The following is a 12,500-nucleotide window of genomic DNA, read 5'->3' on the forward strand; positions in this document are numbered from 1 at the left end:
TCTCTCTCTGTCTCCCCCTCTGTCTCTTACTTTTTCTCTCTCATACCTATCTCTCTTTGGCTTTCTCTATCTCTCTTTGTCTCTCTCTCTATTTCTTTCTTTTTCTCTCTCCCTCTCTTCATTTTTCTCCATCTCTCTGTCTCCCTTGTATCTCTCTCTCTTTTTGCTTTCTCTTACCTACCTTTGTCTCTCTCCATCTCTCTATCTCCTCTTTCTTCTCTCTCTCTCTCTCTGTCTCTCTCTGTCACTCTCTCTCTGTCTCTCTCTCTCTGTTACTCTCTCTGTTTATCTCTCTCTCTCTCTCTGTCTGTCTGTCTGTCTCTCTCTCCCTCTCTCTCTGTCTCTCTCTCTCTCTGTTTATCTCTCTCTGTCTCTCTCTCTCTGTCACTCTCTCTGTTTATCTCTCTCTCTGTCTCTCTCTCTCTGTCACTCTCTCTGTTTATCTCTCTCTCTGTCTCTCTCTCTCTGTCCCTCTATCTGTCTCTTTCTCTGTCTGTCTCTCTCTCTCTGTTTCTCTTTCTCTCTCTCTGTCTCTCTCTCTGTCTCTCACTCTGTCTCTCGCTCTCTCTCTCTCTGTGTCTCCCTCTCTCTGTCTGTCTCTCTCTGTCACATTCTCCCTTTCTCACTTTCTATCTCTCTCTCCTATTATCTGTCTCTCTCTATCTGTCTCTGTCTCTGTCTCTCTCTTTCTTTTTCTGTCACTCTCTCTCTGTCACATTCTCTCTGTCATTCTTTCTCTCTCTCTGTCTCTGTCTCTCTCTTTCTCTCTCTGTCACTCTCTCCTTTTCTCACTTCCTATCTCTCTCTCCTATTATCGGTCTCTGTCCCGCTCTCTCTGTCCCTCTCTTTCTGTCCCTCTCTCTCTGTCACGCTCCCTCTGTCACTCTCTCTCTCTGCCTCTCTCTCTGTCACTTTCTCTCACTGTGTCTCTCTCTTTCTGTCCCTCTTTTGCCTGTCTCTCTCTCTCTCTCTATGTCTCTCTCTCTGTCCCTCTTTTGCCTGTCTCTCTCTCTCTCTCCCTCTCTCTCTCTGTCTCTCTCTCTCTCACTCTCTCTCTCTCTCTCTCACTCTCTCTCTCTTTCCCTCTCACTCCCTCACTCCCTTTCTCCCTCTCTCCCTCTCTTTCCCTCTCTCTCACTCCCTCTCTCTCACTCCCTCTCTCTTCCTCTCTCTCACTCCCTTTCTCTCTCTGTCTCTCTCACTCTCTCTTTCTCCCTCTCACTCTTTCTCCTTTTTGCTCTCTCTCTCTCTCTCCCTCTTGCTGGGATTGCTCCCTCTCTCACACTCTCTCCCACTCTCTCTCCCTCTCTCTCTCTCTCTCTCCCACTCCCTCTCCCACTCCCTCTATCTCACTCTCTCACTCTCTCTCTCTCTCTCTGTCACTCTCTCCTTTTCTCACTTTCTATCTCTCTCTCCTCTTATCTTCTCCGCCTCCCACAGGGATGCCTTGCTGGTGATTCAGTGGAACATCCGGGCCTTCATGGGTGTGAAGAACTGGCCCTGGATGAAGCTGTACTTCAAGATCAAGCCGCTGCTGAAGTCAGCGGAGAACGAGAAGGAAATGGCCAACCTGAAGGAGGAGTTCCTCAAGCTGAAGGAGGCGCTGGAGAAGTCCGAGAGCCGGCGGAAAGAGCTGGAAGAGAAGACGGTGTCTCTGCTGCAGGAGAAGAACGATCTGCTCCTCCAGGTCCAGACGGTGAGTGACTCCCTCCCCCCGGCTCTCTACTCTCACCCCCTCTCCCCTCTCTCTCTCTCTGTCTGTCCACCCGGACTCTACTCTCACCCCCTCTCTCCTCTCTCTCTCTCTCTCTCTCTGTCTCCCCGCTCTGCACTCTCACCCCCCTCTCTCCTCTCTCTCTCTCTGTCTGTCCACCCGCTCTGCACTCTCACCCCCTCTCTCCTCTCTCTCTCTCTCTCTCTCTCTCTGTCTCCCCGCTCTCCACTCTCAACCCCTCTCTCCTCTCTCTCTCTCTGTCTGTCCACCCGCTCTCTACTCTCACCCTCTCTCCTCTCTCTCTCTCTCTCTGTCTGTCCACCCGCTCTCTACTCTCACCCTCTCTCCTCTCTCTCTCTCTCTGTCTGTCCACCCGCTCTCTATTCTCACCCCCTCTCCTCTCTCTCTCTCTCTGTCTGTCCACCCGCTCTCTACTCTCACCGCCTCTCCTCTCTCTCTCTCTCTCTGTCCCCCCACTCTCCACTCTCACCCCCTCTCTCCTCCCTCTCTGTCTGTCCACCCGCTCTCTACTCTCATCCCCTCTCTCCTCTCTCTCTCTGTCTCCCCGCTCTCCACTCTCACCCTCCTCTCTCCTCTCTCTCTCTCCTCTCTCTCTCTGTCTCCCTGCTCTCTACTCTCACCCCCTCCCTCCTCTCTCTCCTCTCTCTGTCCCCCCGCTCTCCAGTCTCACCCCCTCTCCCTTATCTCTCTCTCCCTCTGCACTCTCCCCCTCTCTCTCTCTGTCCCCCCCGCTCTCCACTCTCTCTCTCTCTTCCTTCTCTCTCTCTCCCCCTCCACTCTCCCTCTCTCCTCTCTCTCTCCCTCTCTGTCTCCCTGCTCTCCACTCTCACCCCCCTCTCCCCTATCTTTCTCTCCCTCTCCACTCTCCACCTCTCTCTCTCTGTCCCCCGCTCTCTACTCTATCGCCCTCTCTCCTCTCTCTCTCTCCCCTCTCCCCCCTCTCTCTCTCCCCTCTCTCTCCCTCCTCTTTCCCACTCTCCCTCTCTCCTTCCTCCCTTTCTCCCCCCCTCTCTCCCCTCTCCCCTCTCTCTCTCCCTCTCTCCTTCCTCCCTTTCTCCCCTCTCCCTCTCTCTCCCTCTCTCCCATTCCTTCTCCAACGTCCCTCCGAAGGAGCTAACCCGAATCTTGTGTGTTTTCTCCCACCTCCACCACCACCAACCCCAACCCCCAACTCTCCCCTCATTCTCCCCTCCCTCCATCCCGCATACCTCGTCCCCCAACCCCCCCCCCCAATCCACCCCCCTCGCCCCCAACGCCAACAGGAACAAGACAACCTCACCGACGCAGAAGAACGATGTGACCAGCTGATCAAGAACAAGATCGGGCTGGAGGCCAAGGTGAAGGAGCTGACCGAGAGGCTGGACGACGAGGAGGAGATGAGCGCCGAGCTGACGGCCAAGAAGCGGAAACTGGAGGACGAGTGCGCGGAACTGAAGAAGGACATCGACGACCTGGAGCTGACCCTGGCCAAGGTGGAGAAGGAGAAGCACGCCACCGAGAACAAGGTAGGGCGTCCTCCCGCCCGCAGCGCCACCCGCTGGCCAGGCCCGGCAACTGCAGGGCGTGACTGTTTACATAGAGATTTCCCCTCTGAGGGGGAAATCTCTATGTAAACAGTCACGCCTGCCGCCCCCTTTACGCCGGTCTTGGCCCGACGCGTGTGACTTCTGACCCCACGGCCCGACCCTCAACTTCCCCCCCCCACTTTGAAGTGGCCAGGCGACCCCATCAGCTCCATCCCGCCTTCGCCCGCAGCGCCACCCGCTGGCCAGGCCCGGCAACTGCAGGGCGTGACTGTTTACATAGAGATTTCCCCTCTGAGGGGGAAATCTCTATGTAAACAGTCACGCCTGCCGCCCCCTTTACCCTTACCTGGTCTGACCCGACGCCTGTGACTCCTGACCCCACGGCCAACTGAAGAAGGACATCGACGACCTGGAGCTGACCCTGGCCAAGGTGGAGAAGGAGAAGCACGCCACCGAGAACAAGGTAGGGCGTCCTCCCGCCCGCGGCGCCACCCGCTGGCCAGGCCCGGCAACTGCAGGGCGTGACTGTTTACATAGAGATTTCCCCTCTGAGGGGGAAATCTCTATGTAAACATGCTGCCCCTTTTTACCCCAGTCTGGCCTGACGCGTGTGACTCCTGACCACACTGCCCTGCCCTTAAATGCACCCCCCTCCCCCCCGCCCCCCACCGAAGCGGCTGGGTGACCCGCTCAGCTCCAGGGGGGGGGCGGGCAATCAGGGACAGGCGCCCGACGCTGGCTTACACAGGCCCCGTGATAGGAGAAGGAGGCCCTTCGGCCCGTTCTACCTGGGCTGGATCCTGTCAAACCTACCCATAGCCCTTGCAAACTCGCCCCGCCCCCACCCCCACCCTCTGTCCCTGCATGACAGGCTCGAGGAGGAGGGGCTGAATGGCCTCCTCCTGTTCCTATGTAACAGGCTCGAGGAGGAGGAGAGGCTGAATGGCCTCCTCCTGTTCCTGTGTAACAGGCTGGAGGAGGAGGAGGGGCTGAATGGCCTCCTCCTGTTCCTGTGTAACAGGCTCGAGGAGGAGGAGGGGGATGAATGGCCTCCTCCTGTTCCTGTGTAACAGGCTGGAGGAGGAGGAGGGGCTGAATGGCCTCCTCCTGTCCCTGTGTGACAGGCTGGAGGAGGAGGGGCTGAATGGCCTCCTCCTATCCCTGTGTGACAGGCTCGAGGAGGAGGGGCTGAATGGCCTCCTCCTGTTCCTGTGTGACAGGCTCGAGGAGGAGGGGCTGAATGGCCTCATCCTGTCCCTGTGTAACAGGCTGGAGGAGGAGGAGGGGCTGAATGGCCTCCTCCTATCCCTGTGTGACAGGCTCGAGGAGGGGGGCTGAATGGCCTCCTCCTATCCCTGTGTGACAGGCTCGAGGAGGAGGGGCTGAATGGCCTCCTCCTATCCCTGTGTGACAGGCTCGAGGAGGAGGGGCTGAATGGCCTCCTCCTGTCCCTGTGTAACAGGCTCGAGGAGGAGGAGGGGCTGAATGGCCTCCTCCTGTCCCTGTGTGACAGGCTGGTAGGTGGGAGGCTGGGATGACGCTGTCCGTTTGCTCCCGCTCCCCCTTCCCCTCCCTCCCCGGGCGTGTCCTGAGCTCCCCCTCATCCTTCCGAACCCCCTTTGTTTTGCAGGTGAAGAACCTGACGGAGGAGATGGCCGGACTGGACGAGATCATCGCCAAGCTGACCAAGGAGAAGAAAGCTCTGCAGGAATCCCACCAGCAAACCCTGGACGACCTTCAGGGAGAGGAGGACAAGGTCAACAGTCTGTCGAAGGCCAAAGCCAAACTGGAGCAGCAAGTGGACGACGTAAGTAACTCCACCCCCCCCCCCCCCCCACAACTCCCGGAGCAGGGACGCGCGAGGCTTCACCCTCAACCCTGTAGCTGCGGCAAATGCGGGGGCTCCAACCCTGACCCTTAAACCCTGACCTCAAACCTTAACCCTGAAACCTGCCCTCACACCGTGACCCTAAGCTCAACCCTGAACTCTGACCCTCACCCCCAACCCTGAACTCTGACCCTCACCCCCAACCCTGAACTCTGACCCTCACCCCCAACCCTGAACTCTGACCCTCAACCCCAACCCTGAACTCTGACCCTCACCCCCAACCCTGAACTCTGACCCTCAACCCCAACCCTGAACTCTGACCCTCAACCCTGACTCTTAACCCTGATGCTCATCCCAACCCTGAACCCTGACCCTTAACCTCCGACCCTGACCCCCAACCCTAAACCCCGACCCTTCAAGCTCCCACCCTGAACTCTGACTGTAACTCCTGACCCTAACTTCAACCCCAAACCCTGACCCTAAATCCCAGCCCTTAACATCCGCCCCAAAATCTTGACCACAAATCCTGAACCCTGACCCTTAACCCTGTCCATTAACCCCTGACCCTTAACTCAGTCCCTTAACCCCTGACCACAAACCCTGACAATTAACCCCTGACCCTAAACCATGACCACGAACCCTGACCCTTAACCCCTGTGTCTAAACCCAGACACTAACCTCAACCCCTGAACCCTAATCCTTAAGCCTGACCCTTGACTTTGATGCTAGTCCCAAGTCTAAACCCTGACCCTGACTTCAGGAGAAGCCTCTCCACCCAGAGAGAGGGGCCGAACGTGGGACTCACTCCCACCGGGAGTGGTGGAGGTGAATCGTGTCGATGTGTTTAGGGGGGAAGCTGGATAAACGGGAATAGATGAACAGGGGGGATTGTGGTGGGAGGAGGAGGAGACTTGTGCGGAGCATAAACACCAGCATGGAGGAGATGGGCTGAATGGCCTGTTTCTGGGCTGGAGATTCTATCCCATGTAAAGAGGGAGTTAGGGAGAGACAGAGAGTGAGGCTGAGAGAGAAGGAGAGAGAGAGACAGAGTGAGTGAAAGAGAGAGAGAGAGGGACAGACAGACAGAGAGTGAGATTGAGAGACAGAGAGAGAGAGACGGAGTGACTGAGAGAGAGAGAGAGAGAGACAGAGAGATTGGGAGACAGAGAGTGAGAGAGAGAGAGACAGAGAGATTGGGAGACAGAGAGTGAGAGAGAGAGAGACACAGAGAGAGAGAGTGAGAGACACAGAGAGAGAGAGAGAGAGAGAGACAGAGAGAGAGAGAGACAGAGAGAGAGAGACACAGAATGAGAGAGAGATAGAGTGAGTGAGAGAAACAGAGAGAGAGACAGACAGAGAGATTGGGAGACAGAGTGAGAGAGAGAGAGACAGAGTGAGAGAGAGAGACAGAGTGAGAGAGAGAGAGACAGAGTGAGAGAGAGAGAGACAGAATGAGAGAGAGTGAGAGAGAGAGACAGAATGAGAGAGAGATAGAGTGAGAGAGAGACAGAGAGATTGGGAGAGAGAGTGAGAGAGAGAGAGACAGAGACAGAGAGAGAGTGAGAGAGACAGAGAGAGAGAGAGTGAGAGACAGACAGACAGACAATGAGACAGAGTGAGTGAGAGAGAGAGTGAGAGACAGAGAGAGAGAATGAGAGAGTAAGAAAGAGAGAGACAGAGTGAGAAAGAGAAAGAGAGACAGTGTGAGAGAAAGAGAGAGACAGATTGAGTGAGAGAGAGAGAGAGAGATTTGGGATAGATTGGGATTAGGGTTCGGGGTTTTGAGCTAGGAGCTGAGTCTAGGGTCAGGGTTAAGGGTTGGGGGTGGGGGGGGGTGGGGGTGAAGGGTCAGGGTTCAGGCCTCCAGTTAGGTTGGGGTTTAGGGTTAGGTTTGTGGTCAGGATTTAGAGTCGACCCCTGGCGAAGGGTCGGGGGGGTTAAAGGTTAAACTTAGGATCAAACTGGGGGAAGGGCAGTTTTATGCCAAGATGTCCTTCAATGTGGAGGGGTCAATGTGAAGGATGGGCTTGGGGGTGGGGTGGGGGGGGGGCGGTGGTGGTGATATGGGCGAACGGGATGAAGGAAGACCTGCAGTGGGAATGATCAGGAGACCAAGTCGCCATTTTTTTTTTCCATTCTCTTTCTCTCCCTGCCTTGCCTGTGCTACCCCTCCACCTATTCCATCCCCTCCGCCACCACCCCAACCGCGCCCCCCCCCCACCCCAACAGCTGGAAGGATCCTTGGAGCAAGAGAAGAAGGTGAGAATGGACTTGGAACGAGCCAAGAGGAAATTGGAGGGAGACCTCAAACTGTCCCAGGAGAACGTCATGGACCTGGAGAATGACAAGCAACAGGTGGAGGAGAAACTGAAAAAGTAGGTTTCCGAAATTCGCCCTCCTTTCACACCCACCCTCCCCCCAACCCCCCCACCCCCCCCTGCCGCCACGTAATTGTGGTACATTCCACTTGACCTCGCCCATTACCGGCCCCTCTGAGCCCACAAATGCACAACAGGGTCATCTAGAGTCTAATTGCCGTGAGCGGGGGGGGGGGGGGGGGGGGGGGGGGGGGGGGGGGGGGGGGTGGGGCGGGGACGTTTGTCGGTTGGCGGGTGCTTGTCAATTTCGGCCTCCGCAGCCCAGAATAAGCCAGTACAAAGGAAAAGGATGGATTTCACACCCCCACCCCACCCCCCCCACCCCCCACCCCACCCACACTCTCTTTCGATGTGTGCTTGTCCGTTGGGAAACACCAGTGGCTCCCCCTTGAGGAATGGACGTGAGGGAGGGAATTATAGGGGGGACAGGGGGAAATTGGCCAAATGCTCGAAGCGGGGAGCTCCTCCTGTGGTTTCCTGAGCCAGTACCTTGATCTTTCTCTCTAGGAAGGAGTTTGAAATCAGCCATCTCAACAGTAAGATTGAGGATGAGCAGGCCTTGAGTATTCAACTGCAGAAGAAGCTCAAAGAACTCCAGGTGAGTTATCCAGGACTTTTAATCTCCATCTCTCTCTCTCTCTCTCTCTCTCTCTCTCACTCTCTGTCTCGGTCTCACTCTCTCTGTCTCTCTCACCCTTTCTGTCCCTCTGGCTCTGTCTCTTTCTGCCTCACTCTTTCTCTGTGTCACTCTTTCTCGCTGTCTCTCTCTCTCTCACTTTCTCTCTCTCTTTCAGTCTCTCTCTCTCTCTGTCTCTCTCGCTCTCTCTGTCTCAACAGCGCTGTGGGTGCACCTACACCACACAGGGGACAAAATCCTGGAACTCCCTCCCTAACAGCGCCGTGGGTGTACCTACACCACAGGGACAAAATCCTGGAACTCCCTCCCTAACAGCACTGTGGGTGTACCTACACCACAGGGACAAAATCCTGGAACTCCCTCCCTAACAGCGCTGTGGCTGTACCTACACCATAGGGACAAAATCCTGGAACTCCCTCCCTAACAGCACTGTGGGTGTACCTACACCACAGGGACAAAATCCTGGAACTCCCTCCCTAACAGCGCTGTGGGTGCACCTACACCACACAGGGGTCAAAATCCTGGAACTCCCCCCTTAACAGCACTGTGGGTGTACCTACAACACACGGACAAAATACTGGAACTCCGTCCCTAACAGCGCTGTGGGTGTACCTACACCACAGGGACAAAATCCTGGAACTCCCTCCCTGACAGCGCTGTGGGTGTACCTACACCACAGGGACAAAATCCTGGAACTCCCTCCCTGACAGCGCTGTGGGTGTACCTACACCACAGGGACTGCAACGGTTCAAGAAGGCAGCTCACCCACCACCTTCTCACGGTGGCATTTAGGGATGGGCAATAAATGCTGGGCCCAACCAGCGAAACCCACACCCCATGAATGAATAAAAAACATTCTCTATCTCTCTCTCTCTCTCTCTCTCTCTCTCTTTCTCTTACTCCTGTGTCCTTTTTTTCTGTCTCTCAATGTGTTTTTCTCACTCAGTCCCTTGGCTCAGGCCTGTTTTGAGGAGTTGATAGTGATTCCGTGTGGGTGGTGGGAATATTGAAAGATGGGTTTAAAGTGGCACATGCCGTTAAATTCTGTCCTTCTCGGATGCGGATGGAGGAGCTGATAGTGAGATTGGAGGGGCGGAGGGTTTTGAGGAGATGAGTGTAGAGTGGTGGATGCTGTTAAATTCTGCCCTCTGGTCTTTCGGGCACAGTTTGAGGGCTGCCAGTGAGCTCTTGGGGAATTGGGTGTAGAGTGGCGGATGCTGTTAAATTCTGTCCTTTTTGGATGCAGATGGTGGAGCTGATAGTGAGATTGTAGGGGTGGTGGGCTTTGGGGAGATGGGTGTAGAGTGGCGGATGCTGCTAAATTCTGCCCTCTGGTCTTTTGGGCACAGTTTGAGGAGCTGCCAGTGAGCTCTTGGGGAGTTGGTTGTAGAGTGGCGGATGCTGTTAAATTCTGTTGTTCTCGGATGCAGATGGAGGAGCTGATAGTGAAATTGGAGGGGTGAAGGGTTTTGGGGAGATGGGTATAGAGTGGCGGATGCTGTTAAATTCTGTTGTTCTCGGATGCAGATGGAGGAGCTGATGGTGAGATTATAGGGGCGGAGGGTTTTGGGGAGATAGGTGTAGAGTGGCGGATGCTGTTAAATTCTGTTGTTCTCACATGCAGATGGAGGAGCTGATAGTGAGATTGGAGGAGCGGAGGGTTTTGGGGAGATGGGTGTAGAGTACCGGATTGCTTTTAAATCCTGTTGTTCTCAGGTGAAGTTGGAGGAGATGGTAGTGAGATTGGAGGGGTGGAGGGTTTTGGGGAGTTGGGTGTAGAGTGGTGGATGCTGCTAAATTCTGCCCTCTGGTCTTTTGGGCACAGTTTGAGGAGCTGCCAGTGAGCTCTTGGGGACTTGGTTGTAGAGTGGTGGATGCTGTTAAATTCTGTTGTTCTCACATGCAGATGGAGGAGCTGATAGTGAGATTGGAGGGGCAGAGGGTTTTGGGGAGATGGGTGTAGAGTGGCGGATGCTGTTAAATTCTGTCCTTCTCGGATGCAGATGGAGGAGTTGATAGTGAGATTGTAGGGGCGGAGGGTTTTGGGGAGATGGGTATAGAGTGGTGGATGCTGTTAAATTCTGCCCTCTGGTCTTTTGGGCATGGTTTGAGGAGCTGACAGTGAGCGCTTGGGGAGTTGGGTGTAGAGTGGCGGATGCTGTTAAATTCTGCCCTTCCAGTGCCTCTCTCTCTCTCTCTCTCTCAGGCACGGATCGAGGAGCTGGAGGAGGAGCTGGAAGCTGAGCGTACGGCCCGGGCCAAGATTGAGAAGCAACGCTCGGAGTTGTCCCGCGAGCTGGAGGAGATCAGCGAGCGGCTGGAGGAGGCGGGCGGGGCCACCTCGGCCCAGCTGGAGATGAACAAGAAGCGGGAGGCCGAGTTCCTGAAGCTGCGCCGCGACTTTGAGGAGGCGACCCTGCAGCACGAGGCCACCTCCTCCGCCATGCGGAAGAAACACTCGGACTCGGCGGCAGAGCTGGGCGAGCAGATCGACAACCTGCAGCGGGTCAAGCAGAAGCTGGAGAAGGAGAAGAGCGAGCTCAAGCTGGAGCTGGACGATGTGTCCTCCAGCATGGAGCAGGTCATCAAGGTGAAGGTAGGATCACCTAGAGATCAATGGCACAATCCGAGAGTCATCGAGGCATGAGTGATAAACTGGAGAGTATGAGGGTCACCTAGAGACTAATGCTAAACCGGAGCATTTGGACATTACCTAAGAGACGAATGGTAAAATCCCAGGGTCATCTAGAGATGAATGGTAAACGGGTGCAACTCAGGGTCACCTAGAGACTAATGGTAAATAGTAAAATCTGAGGGCTGTCTAGAATAATGTTAGAATAATAGTAACTAATACGCTAATGGTAAATGGCAAGATCCAAAGGTCACCTAGAGTCTAATGGTAAATAGTAAAATCTGAGGGCCATCTAGAATAATGTTAGAATAATAGTAACTAATACACTAATGGTAAATGGGGAGATCCAAAGGTCACTTAGAGATCAATGGTAAGTTCTGGTAATCAGAGAGGGCAATAGAAAATTGAATGATGCACAAGAGGAGTGCAGAGACCTCAGAGGGACGTAGGGGGCTGGAGGAGGTTACAGAGATAGGGAGGGTTGATGGGAGATGAGTACGAGGCTTCCCTCGCTGTTGCAGGTGAACCTAGAGAAGACTTGCCGGACTCTGGAGGACCAGATGAACGACTACCGGACTCGATCCGAGGAGGGCCAGAGGGCCATCAACGACTTCACCACCAACAAGGCCAAACTCCAGACTGAAAATGGTGAGCTGACCAGGAGAAGGGCGGCTGTTCCCTGCCCTGCCCTGCCCTGCCTTGACGTAGCCCCTTCCACATCCCAGTCCGACACCCGTCCACCTCGGCTCAATCTCGGGGGGGGGGGGGTCTTCGAGCGATGGGGAAGGGTTGGGATAGGGACTGTCCTCCTCGGAGAAGAGAAGGTTTCGAGAGGAGGTTCGATCGGGTTGGGGTGGGGGATCTGGGACAGAGTCGACAGGGAGAAACCTTTCCACGTAGGCAGGAGGGGAGTGGGAAAGCAAAGGGAGGGAGGGAGGGAGGGGAGGGAGGCGGGTGGGGTGGGGGGGTTTTGAGGCGATCGGGTAGAAAGGAGCGAGGGCCACACACACACACATGCGCGAGGAGGAACGTTCTCAGGCGTCGCGTGATCAGGGGGTTCTGGAAGGCGCTGGCCGAGAGGGTGGGTAGGAGAGAAGGGCTCAATCGGGGGCGATGGAGAGAGAACCGGATTGTAATGGGAAAAGGGGGAACAGGCTGGGTTCCGGGGGGGTGGGGGTGAACTGTTCTTGCGGAGGGGCCAGCACAGACCCGACGGGCTGATTGGCCTCCTTTTCGATGACTTACTTGCCTGCCCGACCATTCCCAACGTCCCTTGCATCATTGAACCCCTCGGTAGGTCATCCGCTCATCTGAGGCTCCGGGGGTCTCGCTTTCCACCCCCCACCCCCCACCCTTGGTCCCATGCCAAGCGCCGCTCCCCTGACCCCGTGGTTTGCCTCTTGCTCTTCACTCTGTCCGCCCTCTTCCCTTCCCTAGGCGAGCTGGTCAGGCAGTTGGAGGAGAAGGAGGCGCTGATCTCCCAGTTGACCCGAGGGAAACTCTCCTACACGCAGCAGATCGACGACCTCAAGAGGCAGCTGGAGGAGGAAGTGAAGGTGAGAGGGGACTGAAAGGCTCCATGGGTGGTGGGGGGAGGGGGGTGGAGGTAGAGGGGCTGAATGGCCTCCTCCTGTTCCTGTGTGAGGTGTTCGAGGTGGGAGGGGTACAGGCCGAGATCAGGCACTCGGAGTGAGTGTGTGGTCAGGATTCATGAGCTCTGGCCCCTCTGCCCTGATTCTCCCCCCCATCGCGGGTTCCCTGTAA

The 12,500-nt window shown here is 55.7% G+C and overlaps 1 protein-coding gene across 1 annotated transcript in view; it reads left to right on the forward strand.

The window, feature by feature from the left end:
• The window catches only part of LOC121275089 (myosin-6-like), a 48,854-nt gene that overhangs the window by 4,994 nt on the left and 31,360 nt on the right, over window positions 1–12,500 (forward strand). The window contains exons 2-10 of the mRNA XM_041182495.1: window positions 1,441–1,696; window positions 2,998–3,174; window positions 3,659–3,724; window positions 4,892–5,068; window positions 7,319–7,464; window positions 7,975–8,065; window positions 10,311–10,700; window positions 11,258–11,384; window positions 12,174–12,292. Of these exons, the coding sequence (XP_041038429.1) occupies window positions 1,441–1,696; window positions 2,998–3,174; window positions 3,659–3,724; window positions 4,892–5,068; window positions 7,319–7,464; window positions 7,975–8,065; window positions 10,311–10,700; window positions 11,258–11,384; window positions 12,174–12,292 (1,549 nt within the window). The remainder of the gene's footprint in view (window positions 1–1,440; window positions 1,697–2,997; window positions 3,175–3,658; window positions 3,725–4,891; window positions 5,069–7,318; window positions 7,465–7,974; window positions 8,066–10,310; window positions 10,701–11,257; window positions 11,385–12,173; window positions 12,293–12,500) is intronic.

The sequence above is a fragment of the Carcharodon carcharias genome (genome assembly GCF_017639515.1).
Source record: "Carcharodon carcharias isolate sCarCar2 chromosome X unlocalized genomic scaffold, sCarCar2.pri SUPER_X_unloc_2, whole genome shotgun sequence".
Classification (NCBI taxonomy): domain Eukaryota; kingdom Metazoa; phylum Chordata; class Chondrichthyes; order Lamniformes; family Lamnidae; genus Carcharodon; species Carcharodon carcharias.